Source organism: Pan troglodytes, chromosome 14 (assembly GCF_028858775.2).
Source record: "Pan troglodytes isolate AG18354 chromosome 14, NHGRI_mPanTro3-v2.0_pri, whole genome shotgun sequence".
Lineage (NCBI taxonomy): Eukaryota > Metazoa > Chordata > Mammalia > Primates > Hominidae > Pan > Pan troglodytes.
In genome coordinates, this window is record NC_072412.2 from 56,982,687 (window position 1) to 57,002,552 (window position 19,866).

A 19,866-nucleotide genomic window follows, 5' to 3' on the forward strand; every position below is an offset into this window, starting at 1 on the left:
ATAAACTATGACAATTATCTCTGCTCTCCTAAGTTGTGTCATCAATTAAGAAAACATAAGCAAATCAATCTTAACACGAAATAAAATTACTAATCAGTATATTTTACAAAAATTGGAGAAAAAGAATAAAATGAGTCCTTTGGCAATAAAAATCTATTAATTATTTTAAAAGTTAAACAGAAATAGCAAATTTTGCTTTCTTTACAAAGTGAGCCTATATCCTCCGTAATGTTCCTCATGTGTACCTACTGTCCATGTCAAAACTTACTCCTTGGGATATACAACACTTTGTGCTAATGCATAAAGTTTCTAGGATCACTACTTGTATTTGTGAAAAAAGTTTTATTAGCACACACCTTCAAGTCAAGAAGCTGTCTCACTTTGGGTTATGTAGAGTCCACAAAAAAGTCAAACTAAATATAGTGAGTCTAAAGGCAGTATTAGCATCTTTGTCAAATAGAGAAGAAGCAAATGAACATTTCTAAGTTGGTCAATAGTCCTTACAGAGGCTAAGAAAGTTAAATGTATTTAATCTAGAAATATCTATAATTTTTATAAAATACTTTAAAAATTCTTGATATATTTAACAACATGTCTATTACACATTTTAAAATTTGCTATCATCCTTGCACCTCCCCTAAACCTGCTTCTCCCCAGTGTACCATCTCAGTCCTTGGCACAGCCATCCATCTCTAGTGGTTCGGACCAACTGAATCATCTGGGAACCATCCTGGATTGCTTCTTCCCTTATTGTCCTCATCCTTGGGTCTCTTTTGCATTAAGCCACCTCTCAGGACCTCCAAAGCTAGCATAGAACAAAGTACTACTACTAGTCTTCCTGCTTTCATTCTTGCCACTCTATATTCTCATCTAACAGGTGAAGTGATATTTCAGAAATAGAAATCAGATGTCACCTCCTATAAAAAGCCTTCAAAAGGCTTCACATCATACTTGGAATATAAAAATATATTTATTGTAGCCTAAAGAGCCATTCAATATTTGGCCTCTGCCTACCCTCTTAACCTAGCTATTACTCTATTCCCCGCTATGTAAGCTCCAGCCATGCCAGCCTTCCTGTTGCTTCCAAACATATAGAGAGCATGTCCCTTTCCTTGCCATTTCCTCAAAAAATATTTATTGTAGCCTAAAGAGCCATTCAATATTTGGCCCCTGCCTACCTCTGTAAACCTAGCTATTACTCTATTCCTCCCTATGTAAGCTCCAGCCATGCCAGTCTTCCTGTTGCTTCCAAATATATAGAGAGCATGTCCCTTTCCTTGCCATTTCCTCTGCCTAGATATTTGTGTAATTAACTCCATTATTCAGGTCTCTGCTTAAATGTTACCTCCTCAGACGAAAACTTAGGTAGAATATGCTTTCTCTGCCTTAAGTTAGTCTCCACTCCCTTACTCTGTTTTGTCTTCATAGTAGGTAGCACCCTACTATCTACTACAATAGTAGTAGGTAGTACTACTATAAAATATCATTTATTTATTTTACATGATTATTACCTGTCACTCAGTACAAAGACATAAGCTTTCTATTGCTCCTGCTGTACTCCCAACACCCAGTAACAGTTATTTGGCATAGAGTGGGCACTCATTAATTACCTGATATCAAAAGAAAAATGCTTACAATGACTACAATTATGCAATTAAAAAAATACATAGAAAGAAATATATTATTATTTTGGCAATACAGATGAATTTTTTCCAACATTTCCTTAGTGAACATGAATTACTCCATAATGGGAAAAATAAATGTACACAAATACACACATAAACAACTACTTTAATTTTTTTTTTTTTTTTTGTGAGACAGAGTCTCTCTCTGTCAGCCAGGCTGGAGTGCAGTGGTACGATCTCAGCTCACTGCAACTTCCACCTCCTGGGCTCAAGCAATTCTCCTGCCTCAGCCTCCCGAACAGCTGGGATTACACGCGTGTGCCATCACGCCCAGCTAATTTTTGTATTTTTAGTAGAGACGGGGTTTCACCATGTTGGCCAGGCTGGTCTCAAACTCCTGACCTCAGGTAATCCGCCCGCCTTGGCCTTCGAAAGTGCTGGGATTACAGGCGTGAGCCACCGCGCCCGGCCAACCTTAAGTTTTAAAAATGCAGAGGAATTGTTAGCAGTGATTACATATTTGGATAGTGCAATACCAGTAGGTATTATCTTTTTTGTTCTTTCTACTTTTCTGGTGTTCCCCAAAACTTTCTTTAGTGAACATCCTTTAAATTAAAAAAGAAAGGAAACACATTATTCAGAGATATGAAAAGATGAGTGACATTTGAGCGGCTTACTCTTATTGCTAGTAAGAGCATGAAAAGGGGCAAATAAACTATCACATCAGGAAGGATTTAGAATGTATATTTAGGGAAGACTTCCTAATTTCTTGACTAAGATTTCTGCATCATTGAAAGATATCACCAAGGATGACTTTGGAACTTCTCTACAGATGTTCCTTTCAAAGAATAAGCAAAGTAGCTTTAATACATTACTGCCTAAAGGCAAGACTGCTACATGATGTCTCATGGTTCTTTTCAGACTCTTTGATTATACCACTCACTTGACTTCACACTCTGAATATTCCTGATCCTAGTGACAAAAGTTATAGTATATTTAAGTCCCAAAAGTTCATCATCATTCTAAGTTCAAACTAAGTAATTCCTAGTAAGGAATTTCCAATGTGAGAATGTTATAGCCTCCAAGCCTTTCAGAACCTGTTAAGTAAAATCCCCAGAGTTTAAAAAAAAAAAAAACAAAATCAGAATTTTTAGCAAGGGTGCCAGTTCAAAGCTGGAAACTAAAATTTCATGAATATAAATGTGCACCCTCCCACAGAAAAAAATACGACTGTCACCGAAAAATATTATCTATGTAACGAGAATTGTTCATTAATTTTCAAATGTAGATGACAGGTTGTCCCTTAAAAAAATTACATATATGCCTTTTTTACCCTTTGTTAATTAAATTGTGAAGGCATTACAAAAGTTCACAAAAAGCATTTCTATAAAATGAAAGCATTTAATGACATGAATAACAGCTTTCTATCTATTTCACACATCTGTGTAAGGTTAATCCCTTTTTGTCTGCGAATTTTGCAGATTTCCAAAATCCATAGAATTTTAGAAAAAATGCACCTAAAATATTAATTAGAACTTACATTTTCTCTTATGTAGCTGGCCATGACGAATCTCATTAGCGCACCAACTGTGTCTGCAGATTATGTCACAGGCCCTTATCATAAGTAAAATAGTGGAATGCTAGACTTGCACATTTTAATATCAAATACAGAATTTGATATTAAAATTATTTTAATACAATTCTCAGGTGAGAACTGAAATGCTCCATGAAACCAAAAATGCTGTGTCTGTACTGACTACTGAATGCCAAAAGCATGGAACGATACTTGGTACACAGTAGGCACGCAATACATACCTATATGAAATTAATCCACCTGTTAGCCAATTCTATATTAAATGAGTTCTGAGTTGATTACATATTGTATTTCAAGATTTCCCTTGATGTTCACTTGGCATAGTACCTAACTAATCTGATGTATAAGTGAAACAGAAGCTGGATAAGACCTCACTATCTGTTTCCTTTAATCTATCAATCTCTTTGCCTCTGGGAAAAATTGCACTTAACCAAGCATACCTCATCAAATACACAGAGATGATTCTCAAGACTGTTTTTGCAAAAAATAATGCTATGGTACTTCTAAATCATTGGCAATCTTTGTAGATAAGAAAATTAGTTTAACAACTTCAAATACTAGCATTTTCTATACAAGTAGAAAAAATATTACCATTCCTTGTCATGTCCAATAGTAACCCACATTCTATTCAAATGAAGATCATAGACCATTAGCAATAAATGTACTGTTAAAAGCATATATGCCTATTAATTCCTAATATTAACTTGTTAAATAAAAACAAACATGGAGCTTTTGAATGTACACTTTTAAAACATTCAGATAAAATCTGCTTTAAGTTACCAAATTACTGCCAGCAAAAAACTTACCGCCTGTCACTTCACACATTGGTGTGATTGCAGAGTCATCTAAAGGCACACCTGTCAACTGTTCTGATTCTACTGACATGGTGCCAGGCAACCGCAACACTAATGCAAAGAGTCTCTGATCCCAACGAAAAGGTTCCTTGGTCAATTCACTTCCAGGCAAAGGAGAATTAAGAGGTAAATGAAGCTGAAAGTAGGGGGGAAAAACAGTAATAAGAATTCCACAGGCTATTTTTTCAAAAAGCCTACTTTAATTACACTTATGTTAGAACTGCATCAACTCTCCTATCACTTGAAAAACAAGCTCAAATATAAAAGCTTACTTGTTCAGACATAGCTAAAACAGCACATGATACTGTTTAATTTTCTTAAACTTACTTTGAAGATATAGACTGAAAAAAATCTGTATTGTTGGAATGAATTTCAGATTTAGACTCAATTAATTACTGGGTGCTGAATTGCTTCCAAATAAATAATTTCATTTAATCATTAAAACAACCCTGTGATAGATATGTTATTTTTCTTTTCTTTTCTTTTCTTTTTGAGGTTGCAGTGCAGAGGCACGATCTTGGCTCATTGCAACCTCTGCCTCCTGGGTTCAAGCAATTCTCCTGCCTCAGCCTCCCGAGTAGCTGGGATTACAGGTACGCAACACCATGCCCAGCTAATTTTTGTATTTTTAGTAGAGACAGAGTTTTGCCATGTTGACCAGGATGGTCTCAAACTCCCGATCTCAGGTGACCCACACGCCTTGGCCTCTCAAAGTGCTGGATTACAGGTGTGAGCCACCATGCCCGGTCTTATTATTTTCTAAATGTAAAAAAAAATAGACCTCAAAAAAATGATTTGGCCTCCTGTGTCCAGAGTCAGTACTTTTTTATTACACCACAGCAATCTCAAACATCTTCACAGCTCTTAATATTTTAAAATATGCTTCATTTTATATAAGATAAACAATCTCAAAGCATTTGTAGAAGAGTAAATTTTTGTCACTCTAATTACATTTTAAATGTAGTGATTCTTACCACATCTGAGTAAATGTAGAGAGGTTTGGGGGTTTTTGTATGTGTTGCATGTTTTATTAATAATAGATGTTTCTTCCCTTACACCTGCTAAGTTAGAATCTTTTCTGAGATTCTTAAGCATCTTAAAAAGTTTTAAATGACTATAATGGGCCCTTCTATACCAACAGAGTAACAGTGTACAAACAGAATCCACATATTCATCTCAGTATCACTCAATGAGGATGATCAGACACTATGTTTCTCATGACATGATGCAATACCACAACATCAACTATAAAGGATTCTTACCAAAAAAAAGAGGAAGAAAGAAAAGATTCGACCTGAATTGAATCAAGCCTTCGGTTCTAACTACCAGTTTGCAGGGAATAGTGGGGATATAGGATCAAGTTAAACACCAGCACAAGAGAGCAATCAGTCAAATCCAGAATGTGGAACATTATACAGGACAAATGGCCCGGTTTCTCCAATAAATCAGTGGCATAAAAAAGCAAAGGGAAGGGAATCCGAGGAGTTAAAACTGTTATAAAAGAGGCAAAAGCGAAGATTTTTGAGACAATCAGGAAATTTCAAGATTATATTACTGGAATTGTTAATAATCTTTTAAGTGTGATAATGGTATTTAAGTATATGGTGCTTAGGAAAACCAAAATCCTTACCACTTACAAATTTTTTAAAAATAAAATCAAGACTCAGTTTAGGGCTTTTTTCTACAAATACTGGAGTATATTTTTATACAAAACATGCTTTAAAATGATCACTTCTAAATTAATTGTCATTTTTTATACTAATTTCTTCACAAAGCAAGACCTAATTGTATTGTGTACAGCCTTTCTAAATCTCACACAGATAAGACTTCCAAACTTGATGGGGGTTGAAGTCATTCTACACTAAAATAGACTCAAGTTTCTTCATTGACTTACATCAAACCATTAAAAAAAGAAATCCAATTCTATTCTGGGAAGAGTTTTCCTAGTGAAGCTATGTTATACTGGCACCTCTCTTCAAAAGATTCATGCCATGAGAATATGCTGCAAGACTCCTTCATCAAGATCAGCCAAGATTTTGTGACTCTGGACAGAAGTCATGAGTTCTTTCTCTGGCACGTAAGGCAGAAGGCAGAAGCAACAGAGAAGGAATGCTGAAGAAATCTGGGCCAGCATATTCTCGAGGAAGGTTTCCCAGCCTCACAGGCTCTGTGACAATTGTAAACAGCTCAGGAGCTCCAGGCCCTTGCTGCTATTACCACACCCTGACAGAAGATAAATAAGCAAGCACTACTTACATCATCTCCTTTTACCCTTTAAACCACCTTTAAAGTATTTGGGAAACACAGCTACCAAGTACTTGGACATTTTCTCTCTAATATCACAAAAATGTCAAAGCACCAGTGGTACTGCGTGAAGTTTCAACTGTTAATGCAGTTGCTTTGCAGAATAATGGATAGATACATGGAACTGTCTTGAGAATGTCGGGGAAAACAGGCACTGCGCAGACCACACACACACACACACATGCACACACACAAACTAATCAAGTAATGATGAGCATCTGCAACGCAGACAATATAAAATGAAATAAATGGCCTTTGGCTGTACAATGCTGAATCTAGAATGAATTTCAAATGTAAAAAAAAAAACCCCAGCAAGGTTCACAAGCATATTCTAAGCATTTTACACATAGCTATATCAATTTTATAAACTTTAGGAAAATTTTTATTTATTTTTCTATTGCTTCTCATTTCTCCCTCCCCAAATCACCACCAACCTCTCAAAACCAAAAAAGGGGAAAATCCGCTATAGTTTAAATGAATTAGTAAAATAAGGAGTAATGGCAGGCAAACAGAAACAGGAAAAAGATTAAAATCTGAAGGAAAAATCTCAGGAGGATTGACTTACTCCAGGTTTAAAGTTTACAGGTGAAATTCCAGTAATGTCTTAAAAATCAAAGGGGGTGGGGAGGTCTTCCTGAATATATGGACTTTGAGAATCAAGGAAAATTGCACATAAATGAAGAAAAATATAAAGTTAGTCACTAGAAAAATATGCAATAAAAATAGACAATTCCCAAAAGCAAAAAATGGGCAATAGATAAGGATACCTAAAAGGAAATCCATATGACCTATAAACATGTAGGAAGATGATGAAATACACTAGTTAACAGATAACACAAATTAAAATATTGATATCATTTCACAATAAGATTAGCAAAAATTTTTTAAATTTGACAATACCAAGTGATGACAAGAATATAAAGCAATAGGAACTCTCCAACACTTCTGGTGAGCCTATAATTATACTACCATTTGGAGAACAATTGGATAGTATCTGATAAAGCTAAACATGAGCATACCCTAAAACTCAACAATGCCAACTCCTAGAAGAACTCTCATATTATTTGTATAAGATGTTTAAAAAAAAAAAAAAAAGCAATTGACTACAGCATTATTTGAAACAGAGGAAAACTGGAAACAATTTAGAAGTCCAATAAGGGAATCAATAAATAAGCTGCAGTCTGTTCACACACCACATCTGAAATGAATAAACTAGAACTCTTAACATCCAACATGGATAGATCTCAAAACAATGTTTTTTGGGTAATATAACATACATACATATAAGAACATATATCCAGAAAGCACAGCCTAACAAATTTTCACAAGTTGAATGCCTTTGTGTAACTAAAATTTGTATCAAGAAAGATAACTTTACTAACTTATGCCCCTCCCCAACTGACTAGTTTTGCCTGATTTTGAACTTCATAAAAATGGAGTATTGTCTCTTTGGTTTATGGCTTCTTTCATCATTGTAAAGGTAAGAATCACCTATACTGCTACATACAATGGTAGATCGTTCATTCCTATTGCCATATTGTTTATCTGTATATCATAATTAGTTTATTTTTATTTTTTAGAGACAAGCTCTTGTTCTGTCACCCAGGCTGGAATGCAGTCACATGGTCATAGTTCACTGCACCCTCAAACTCCTAGACTCAAGAGATCTTCCTGCCTCAGCCTCCCAAGTAGGTAGGACTACAGGCACGTGCCACCACACTCAGCTCACTTTTTAATATTTTGTAGAGAAGGGATCTTCACCAGGCTGGTCTCAAACTCCGTAATTATCCTTTTGAATTGTTTGGGTATATTATGAATAGTGTAACTATGAAATTACAGTACATGTATTTGTGGAAAATATATGTATGCATTTCTGTTGAGTATATACCTAGTTGTGGAATTGCTGGATATGAATATGTTTACTTTCATCAGATACTGCCAGTTTTCCAAAGTGGTTATACCAATTTATACTCCTACTAGCAGTGTATAACAGAACCAGTTGCTCTGTATCTCCTTCATCGACACTTAGTTTTGGCTGTCTTTTTCATGTTAGCCATTGTGTGTGTGTGTGTGCGTGTGTGTAGTGGGGTGGGATTTTAATTTCCCTGATGTTTATGGAAGTGGAATACCTTTTCATACGCTTATTGGCCATTTCAACATGCTCTTTTGTGAAGTGACTATTAAAATCTTCTGCTTATTATTTTTAATTGGGTTGTCTAGCTTTCTCTTATTGATTTGGAGGATTGTTAATCTATTCCAGATGTCTTTTATTGCAGGGATCCCCAAGTCTGTGGCCTGTTAAGGAATGGGGCCGCACAGCAGGAAGTGAGCAGTGGGCAAGCAAGCATTACTGCCTGAGCTCCACCTCCTGTCAGATCAGCAGTGGCATTAGATTCTCATAGGAGCATGAACCCTATTGTGAACTGCACATGCAAGGAATCTAGGTTGTGCACTCCTTATTTGAGAATCTAACTAATGCCTGATAATCTGAGGTGGAACAGTTTCATTCCAAAACCATACCCACCCATGTCCACAGAAGAACTGTCTTTCTTCCAGGAAACCAGTCCCTGGTGCCAAAAAGGTTGGGGACCGCTGCTTTATTGGATACATTATAGTATTGCAAATATCTTCTACTCTGTTACCTCTTCCATTATTTTAGTGGTATCTTTTGATAAACAGAAGTTATCTAAATATATTTTTCCTTTCACAGTTAGTGCTTTTTGTTTCCTCATAGATAATGAAGATGCTCTCCCATGTTTTCTTCTAAAAGCTTATTATTTTCCCACTTAAAATCAAACCTGAAATACATCTGAAATTGAGTTTGGAGTATGGTCCAAAATAGGGGCAAAGATACATTTTTTTTCCCAAATGGATATCCAATTGATACAGGCCATCCTTTCTATGCTGCACTAGAATGTCACCTCTTTCTTATATCGGGTGACTGTACACGTGGTAGTCTATTTCTGTGTCAAAAACAATATTACATGGAAGGAAAAAAAGGCAAGATGCAAAATGATGCACAGAATAGCATCTCTACACATTGTTAAAAGTAAACAATGTTTAGAATAGTTTTAGATATGTGTAGTAAAAATAAGAAAATGTGGACTAAATGACTATAAATCAAATTTGCAATTGTTGATTACGGGAAGGGAAAGAGGGGGGAAAGTGACACTGAGTAGGGGAACAAGGGAGACTACACACTATCAATCTGCAATGTTCTGTTTCACTTATTAAATTTTTTAAAATCCAAAACAAAAAGAACGAGGCAAATATGGCAGAAACTTTTATATTCCTTATTCTTATCCAAAGTACTGAAACATATTAATATGAAGATAATTGTCAAAAGCCAGTAAATTATTCAAGTAGTTATCTGTACCTCTTTTCCAATAATGTCATTATTTTATACAAAACCAAAGACAAGAAAACTTCCTATATGCCTCAACTGAACAAGAGAAAGATTAAGTACAGTAATTACTAACTCCAAAGCTTAGACATTTGTAAGGACTCCTAACAAAGAGTTATTCTTGATCAGCCATTAAAATACACTGCAAGAAGGTAGACTACTTCCTGAAAACTATATATGCATTCACTCATCATTTTTTATGTACCTACCAAATATTAGGTATGTTTAGGCTCTGAGGATTTAAAGATAAATAATAAAATACACCCAGTACTTTAAGAGTTCTAAACAGAAGGATCATGTTCCTGAAGGAATCTGTTTCAGAGCTGTATTTAACAGAAAGAAGAAAACTGAGAATCACAGTACTAGCTAACAAGATATTTAATAGGATTTTTATTTCTGAACACTGGATGGGATAAGAGTTTCATAAGAGCTGTTTTCTGAGAGTTAATCCCAAGAAACTCTAGTATGAGTATTCAAATGGAAGTGTCTGAACTAATGATGCTTTAAAAAATATAGCCATTAGTAACAATAGTACTTTTATAGTGGTTACTATTAGAAGGCACAAGTTATTCTAAACCCGTTATGTATATTAATTCATTTAACCCACAAAATAAACATATGAGATAGGCACTATTATAGTCCTCATTTACAAACAACAAACAGAGAGCTTCAGGACTTGTCTGAAGGTACACAGTAAGTGGTGAGGAGACAGAATTCAAACCCAGGTAAGTCTGGCTCTTAAACACTGTGCTCTTAAACACTGTATTATACTTCCTAACCAGGAATGGAAATATAATCCGCATTTTTTAAAAATCAAATGTTGAATTATTAATATTAAAAAAACTAATTGTATTCAATGAAAAAAGAAAACCTTAATTATAAAAATAACTACTTTTAGAAAAAAATTTTAAATTAATTTCTGTATCAATCTAGTGATTTTAAGTCCTTAATTAATACATCTTATAAACACTGTAGGTTATTTTTATAATGCACGGTCATATGCTTTTCCCCTAGTTACTCTTCATACAAAGGAGTGGCAATATATTTTTCTCCCTCTTGCTTTTCCCTTCCATTTCTTAAAACATGGGCAATAACAATAAACAACAATAGCTAGCATATTCTGAACACTTACTATGTGCCAAGCACCATTCCATGAGCTTTACATACAATATTTACAACAAGCAAATGGGATAGATACTATTATTATCCCCTTTTCAGAGATGAACTGTAATATAAGATTGTATGTTAGGAGACATCTGTTTGGAGAACACACTCAAGTAACCCATGCTATATCATCAAGTCTGGAACATCTAGGGAGGGAGGACTGCAATTTTAAGAACGGAATAAACCATGTGTGATTCAATAATATAGTAATTTTCCCATAACCATGATATTGTGGGCCTTTATTAGAAACTTATAAAATTATACTGGGCAAAGTTTCAGTCTAATGGACTAATAAGCAGAGAAAATTATTGTTTACATTCAGTTTATTTTTTGCTTGAATACAAGTGAGGTTTTCCATATTGTTATTTTAAATGATTAATTTTAGTAATATCGCCAACCCAAATATCTTACGTCATCATCTTCGTAGCCAACAGAAAAGGAAATGCAACTTCAATTTAAATTTGGGAAGACTGTCCTATTTTTCCTAGCTTCCCTTGGAGACTTTACTGCCCCTTCACCTTTGAGTCCATCTTCAACTTCTTACCAAAAGAAAAAGAATAAAACCTACTTCTCCATTGGTCTGAAAAACAAATGGCAGATTAGGCAAGTGACAGTTATCACCAGGTATGCTCAATTTTATGTACTTATAAAAGTGCAATTTCCTCTTTATTTGTGACTTTTCTAAAATTAGACTAAAGCTCAACTTAAATTTTAATTATTTAGTTATTCATGGAGCACCTACCATAAACATAGCACGATTTCAGGATTTAATGTAGATAAACTACGCCAAATAAACAAGATTTGAGATCACCTTTTAGCTAGCTCACTGTAAGAAAAGCTATTATAAAACCTCAGATAACCAAAATTCTCATACATTATTACTTATTTTTTAAACTGTAGAATGTAAAAAATAGAAACCAACAAACAGTAAAAAAAGATAAAAGAAGTTTATTTTTAAAACATCTTCAACTCAGGAATCTAAACAGATGTCTCCTAGCATACAACCTAATTGGCTGGATGAGGATCAAACCTGAGCCCACCATGAGTCAGGACTGATCTGTACCAACACAAGATTTCCCCTTAGCTGGGCGTGGTGGCTCACACCTGTAAACCCAGCACTTTGGGAGCCCAAGGTCACGGATCACGAGGTCAGCAGATCGAGACCATTCTGGCTAACACAGTGAAACCCCATCTCTACTAAAAATACAAAAAATTATCCGGGCGTGGTGGCACGTGCCCGTAGTCCCAGCTACTCAGAAGGCTGAGGCAGAAGAATCGCTTGAACCCAGGAGGTGGAGGTTGCAGTGATCCCAGATCACACCACTGCACTCCAGCCTGGGGGACAGAGTGAGACTCCATCTCAAAAAAAAAAAAAGAAAAAAAAAAAAAGAAAAAGATTTCCCCTTTCTTGAACTTGGAAGTTCTGCCAACTGGTTCTATTATCAAAGTAATTCAAAGTATATGTACTCTCATAATCATGCTTCCCACTTAAGTTTTAATGACCTATTTACTTCGCAGCCTATCCCACGAGTTTGGAAAAGGGAAAGGAGAAGGATCTGATTCTTTTGTTTCCCCCACAGTATTTGTCATATGAAATAATAAATGAGGTTCCACTCATGCGGTCTAAGCAAAGTAAAAGAGATGCAAAGCTAGAGTTATAATCAGATCACAAGCACCTCTCAGTGTCCTGCCAATAAAAATTGTGCTCCTGGCCAGATGTGGTGGTTCACACCTGTCATCCTAGCACTTTGGGAGGCTAAGGCAGGCAGGATTGCATGAGGCCAGGAGTTCGAGACCAGCCTGGGCAACATAGTGAGATCCTATCTCTACAAATACACACACACACACACACACACACACACACAGAGAGAGAGAGAGAGAGAGAGACAACCCAGGCGTGGTGATGCACACCTGCAGTCCCAGTTACTTGGGAGGCTGTAGCAGGGGGATAGCTTGAGCCCAGGAGGTTGAGATTGCAGTGAGTCATGATAGCACCACTGCACTCCTGCCTGAGTGACAGAGGGAGACTCCATCACAAAACAAACAAGCAAAAACTAAAAAAAAAACAAAAAAAAAAACTGTGCTCCCTCCACCCCAACACACATAGATACAAAGTTTCCATGCTAATGTAAGTCACGAGTCACAGAACCAGTCTCCAAGAGCTGGAAGTCTTATTCTTTCCCTGTGTGTGTAACCAGTTCATCTCTATGGCCCTTGTACATGCCCATACATAGAGAATACAAACACATGAGCTGCAAAGCCTACCTGACACCTTGAACAAGGTGTGGAAAAACACATATTCCATAAGCTGGCACCATAACAAACACTCCATCCAGCTCAATGTATAAGATGTATACTGAGAATTTACATATGTACATACTTCCACTGAGGCCCACATGAAACATAACCTCATATATTCATTCTTGCCTTATTAAGAGATATAAAAAACTTGACCATATATTATTTCTTGTAATTTTTAACTTCATATACCAAATCATAACTTTTCTTTACCGTTTACTGCAGTGGCCTAGTACCAATGAACTCAGCACAGTATCAAAGAAATAATTAGGTCATGATAAATATACACATTTTATTGTCAACATGTGGGGCCTTTTAAAAAAAATTAAAATAGGGATCAGAAATCAAGCTCTAACTCAGGAGTTATTTAATGAAAGGCAACACATTACACATTGTAATCTTCTACTTTCAAAAACATGTAAGTAAACAATTATGTGTTATGATATGTACAACAATAAAAATATGCATAAAGTACAAAAGAATAAATGATTAGGGGACAAACCAGGGAAGACTTCTCAGAGGAAGTAGCATCTGAGCAAGTGTGAAGAATAATAAGTTTACTGAGAATCCAGAACCTCATGCAAGTTAGGGAGTAATGAAGAGTGAAGATCATGATCAAACACATAGGAGACAAGAAATAATAATAATAAATACTGGGATGAAAACTAAATTAAACTTCAGAACTGGTGGAGAATACAGTGCAAAGGAGGAGAGAAAGATTTTTAAGAAAGCCTTTAATCCTTTAAGGATGGGTTGGATTTTAATATAGGGAGATAGAGAAATAACATCCAGGGAAAAGGAGTACATGAGGAAAGAAAGAGGAAGTGTTCAGGAAATCAGCAGCCCAGTTGAGGTCAAGCTTAAAGAAAATCCGGAGGAATAATTAGGAAATTTTCTTCATTCCCCAGTCCTCTCAATGTATCTGTCTTTTGGAGTTATACTTAGCCTATCAATTCTTGGATTTCCCTACTGTTAATTTTTTTTTCATAAACAACTCTCACACTAAGTCATCAATGGGTTTTTGTTTTGTTTTGGCTTGGTTACTCTGGTAGATGGCACAGTACTCTGAAGCACTCAAAGGTATTCAGAATCTAAGTCTTACTAGGCCTAGCAGCTTTATTTCCACTTCCATGGAAGCTGGCTACCATGTAAAAAAGCTTGAATTATGCTACTAAATGATGGAGACAGAAGCCACAGAGATGAGAAGCAAGGTCCCCCAGAAAACTGGCAGCACCAAAGCCCCAGACATATAAATAAGACCATCTTGTACGTTCCAGTCCTGGATAAGCCTGGGGCTTATGTAACAAACTCACAAATTCTTAAGAAATAATAAACTGTTGTTTTAAGTCACTAAGTTTTGGGATGACTTGTTACACAGTAGCAGATCTCTCCTTGAGTCATTAAATCCATTGGAGATTTTCAAATCTGGCTTCCAAGCAGCATTCAAAACTACTTCCCAGTCTTTTGAAAGGAATCTTCCTTTGGCTTTCATGCTGAAATATTTTCATGGTTTTCCTTCTCTCCTCTGGCTGCTACTGCCTTCCATCCTCACCCCTAACCTAGACACAATCTCCAATACCTAACTAGTAAGTGCTGCAGATCCGCAAGAATCAGTCTTAGGTCTTGCCCAATGTATAGTCTCAACCCCCAACCCTACTACTCACAGCTTCAATTCCTATCAATAATCAAATAATAAAAACTGTATTTTGAGCCTCTATCTCTCTCTGAGCACCAAATATTCTGCCTCATGACACACCCTCCTGAATGGCTCAAAGGGTATGTCAAACTAAACATGTTCAAAACTGAACTTGAGATTTTCCTCTACCCAAAATGGTCCTCTTCCAATATTCCCTAACTCAGTAAAATGGCATCATTTATCGAATAATGGATAACCACCTCCTCCCTGTTTCTTACGTCACCTCCTCCCTGTTTCTTACACCCCCAACTGCATTATATGTCAGCAGGTTTTACTGATTTAACCTCCTAAATATCTCTTGAAACTGAAACTCTTCTGCCATCACCAACCTCCTTGACCAAGCTATTGTCAAGACTAAACAACAATGCTCCAACGACCACTTTTATCTCCCTCTCCTCCACCCCCTACCTCTAAATAAAACCCTTGGATGGCTTCTTATTGCTTTTATATTAATAATATTACTCAGCATGGTCTGGAAGCCCCCTGTATGGTCAAGTCCAACCTTCTTTTCCATCTTGTACTACGATCCCTCTTCTTTTATGCTCTAAGCCAAGCTTGTCCAACCCATGGTCCACAGGCTGCATGTAGCCCAGTATGGCTTTGAATGTGGCCCAACACAAATTTGTAAACTTTCTTAAAACATTATGAGATTTTTTTGTGATTTTTTTTTTTTTTTTTTTTTTAGCTCATCAGCTATCATTAGTGTTAGTGTATTTTATGTGTGGCCCAAGACAATTGTTCTTCCTTCCAATGTGCCCCTGGGAAGCCAAAAGATTGGACACCCCTGTGTCTAAGCCACAATAGCCTTCTTTCAGTTCTTCATTCTCAAAATATATTCCTTTCAGAGGAAAAAAAAAAAGCCTTTGTACATGCTAGTCCCTCTGTCTGGTACAATCCTCTTTTCTATTTTTTGAGTAACAAATCCTACTCTCTTCAGATCTTGGCCCTCCAATGACCTCCTTGACCAGATCTAATTCATTATAAGCTCTCATAGCACATATTCCTCCATCCTGTCTGGTTCATAGAACCTAATAAATATGGCTGAATGAATAAATGGATGGATGAATAAATAATGTGACTGGCTAAGTTGTGAAGGGCACTGAGCAACCTAGTAGACAATGGAAAGCAATGAAACATTGTGAACAGTAGAGTAATACCCTCAAGTGGTATGCTTTAAAATAATTTTACAACCTGCAGGACAGACTGAAAGCAGCCAAGACAAGCTAGAAAGCTAACACAATCATTTAAAAAAGCACTAGGATGATTGATAACAAAAATAATAGGAATGAAAGAAACAGACTCATAAAAGCAAAAATCCAGGGACTGATACCAAATACAGAGGAAAAAATATAGAATACGGTATGTCCTAATGTTCTGTCTACCTTAACTATTATAGTGTTGATTTAACATATTCAAAATGATAACAAGGTACTATAATAAAGTATGATTTTAAAAAAAGACTACAAAACTAAGTTCCAAATAGACGCATACATACACCATAAGAGTGTTTCTGTACGGTATGGCCAGGCATAGTGGTTCATGCCTAAATCCCAGCACTTTGGGACTTGAGGCCAGGAGTTTGAGACCAGTCTGGCCAACACAGCAAAAGCTCGTCTGTACTAAAAATACAAAAATTAGCCAGACATGGTGGCACACGCCTGTAATCCCAGCTACTCGGGAGGCTGGGATTTAATAAATAGAAAGTTGGTCCCTCCAACATCTAGTCCAACTCTTATATTGTACCATGCTGCCTCCTTTCTCAGAATACTTCCCTAAAGATCCAGGTGAGAATTCTCATTCTGAATCTTTCCACGCGGACACAAAAGATGCAGCACAGAGGTGCTGAGGCTCACAAGCGCACACGTGAGCTCTCTCCCTCCCATGGGAGTACTACAGGTAATTCTTGGGAGAATAACCTGTATGTGCAGCTCTCTCCCTCTTAAGGCAACATAATAAAATGGAAAAACCAGAGTGGTTTCATTATAAGGGATACCTGAAGTACTTTAAACTCTTGTTAACAATAAATTACTTGGCACACATTTCACAACATACCAGTATATCCACATTGTGGCTCAGAATCTGATCCAAACAGACTGGAACACCAGCAAATTCATTCATTTACTTTCAATAAAAATTGATAAAGAACTAATGCTATCAAGTGTGCAAAGTTCTCCAGAGTAATTAAAGTTATTGACTTGGAAGAAACTAGATCAACTAGTAGGCAACCCTCAGTAGGTAACACTGAAATAAGTGCAGAATTATTTATGTATATAATCAAATGCGAAATTTTGTGATATTTATAAATGCTTCAAAATTTTATTCAGGGTCTGAACAGCAACTGTGTGACCATTATGTGGCAGGCACTGAAGGTATAATGGTAATCAAAAAGAAAGACAGGATAGTCCTTCCTTGTCACTGTGGGACAGAAAGGCAGTCAGACAGTAAGCAAATAAGCACACAAACTACTACTTAATTACACACTATGATAAATACTATAAGAAAAAAGTTTTTTTTTTTAAAGGGTCAAAATAGAATCCTATGCACCAGCCTTGACAAATGCAGATCACAGCCTCTGCTGGGTCCCTTACCTGGGTATTTCTTCTCACTAAACCTCCATATCCCATTTAAAATTCAATCTTCCCTGATGGCACAAGTGTCTCTAAGTCTTCTCTAACCCCTGTAAGAAGAATTAGGGGTCTCTCCTTTTTGTATTGTGATAGAGAATAATAAAATCAGTAAAAATTTCTGAGCACTTATCTCATTTAATCATATGACAATCATGAGATGTAGTTATTATCCCCATTGTAAAGATGAGAAAACTGAAACTCAAAATGAGCAAAAAAATTATACCTCTAATAAGTTGCAGAACCAGGAATCAAACTTTGGTCTTTATGACAGAAACACATTCTTTAACATTTTAAATACCTACCTTAAAAGTGAAATGCAAATAGTAGTATGGATTCATGACCTATTTTCTCTTTCAGAAAAAAATATTTCCTAGCTCTGTACTGAAAAAGCCTGAAAATGATGATTAACTCAATGGCGATGCACCCTTTTCTAAAACCCATGCTATGGTTTCCATATACCACGTCCTAATACATGGAACCTGACCTGATTTCAGGTCTGAAGCAAAAATGTACAAGATAAGCTCAGAACAAGCTGTCACACTAGAAAGCAAAGAAGCTTTCAAGCTTACTTTATCACCCCTTTAATTTCTGATAACTGCCCGTCCACATCTAGTCTCTCCTTCCTTCTACTAATTAAACCCCCCAAATTTTAACTGGACTCACAGCCACCCAAGCAGGGATTAGTTTCCACTCTGCCTTACAGCTAAGTGTGGCCAAATTCTAATTGATGGACTCTCATTGCAACGTCATTTATGTTTTAGGTCATGCTTATATTAGGAAGCTGTGTGCCTTTACTCCTTCCCACAGGCTGAAATCCAGTTGTATGATGTGCTGTGAAACCAGCATCAACCATTCAGATAAAAGCAAAGATAGAGGAACAAAGTAGAAGAAACCTGGAACCCTAGACAATAGCTTAGAGCAGAACCACTCCACTTCCCTGACTACTACCAGTTCTATCTTTGATGTGAAAGGAAAAGCCTTCTGTATTTTTAAACCAGCTATTTTTGTCCCAATAGAGAAGCTGAACCAATATCCTAAAAAATATACCTTGCCAGAAGCTTTTCAGAATCCTTGAAGGTTCAACTAGTTGTTTGTTAATTTGTTTTTCTTTGTTGCAGAAAATATGCATTCAAAGAGGCACTGTATGTGTGTTAAGGGCAGGAAAGCACCCATTCTAATCAAACTAATGCTAAATCTTTCCGTGATTTAATAAATAGAAAGTTGGTCCCTCCAACATCTAGTCCAACTCTAGTCCCAATTATTCAGATTTGCTTGGATAATGTAGATGGAAAAGAAGCTTAATAAAAGCTTTTTTTAAAGCAAATAAAATTTTAACATTTTTGGTGAAACTGAGTGGGTATTTCTTAAATCCTATTTCTCAAATATAATACAGCCGCAGGTCCTATTCATAACATAACAGACAATAACAAGAAAATATGTAAGTACTATCAGGCCTTTATAGATTCATTTCCGTTTCTTCCTTCTATATATGTATGTATGTAGTTCTTCTATACACACACACACACACACACACACAGTTCTAAGACTCAAGATTGAATTCCTCAACTTCCTTTCTCTCCCTATGATTTCACCATCCAACAATCCCAATCCCTACTTCTTTCTAATTATTTCCAAGAACAATTCGAAAGTCAAGAATATCCAAACTGAAATGATGCAGTGGAAAAAGGTATACTAAACAGATCTGCCTATCCTAGAATATATAAGAAACCCACAATTAAAGAACTACTGCATTCTGTTATAGCAACTTAATACCCTGACAAGTATGAGAGTTTTTTTTTTTTTAAAGGAAAGGATGTACTAAATGGCACAGAACCGTTCACTTAAAAAAAAATTCTTTAAAAATCTATTTGAAAAATTTCAATCTCACAGAAAAGTTGCACTGATTGTACTATGAGCTCCAGGGTCCCATTCATCTAGATTCATAGACAGTTTACATTTTGTCACATTTACTTCTTTCTCTTTTATATAATAACAATAATAATAATGGTGATTGATATGGTTTGGCTGTGTCCCCATCCAAATTTCATCTTGAATTGTAACTCCCACAATTCCCACATTTTGTGGGAGAAACCCCCATGGGAGGTAATTAAATCATGGCTATGGGTCTCTGCCATGCTGTTCTCATGATAGGGAATAAGTCTCACAAGCTCTGATGGTTTTAAAAACAGGAAGTTTCCCTGCACAAGCTCTCTCTCTTTGCCTGCTGCCACCCATGTAAGACATGACTTGCTCCTCCTTGCCTTCCACCAGGATTGTGAGGCCTCCCCAGCCATGTAGAAC

General features: G+C 36.3%; 1 protein-coding gene across 9 annotated transcripts in view; it reads right to left on the reverse strand.

Moving 5' to 3' along the window:
• INTS6 (integrator complex subunit 6) overlaps positions 1-19,866 on the reverse strand; it is an 83,497-nt gene that overhangs the window by 26,033 nt on the left and 37,598 nt on the right. For all 9 annotated transcript variants that reach the window (XM_063791863.1, XM_063791865.1, XM_063791864.1 and 6 more), the window contains 1 exon segment: positions 4,026-4,209. In XM_063791863.1, coding sequence (XP_063647933.1) covers positions 4,026-4,209 — 184 coding nt within the window.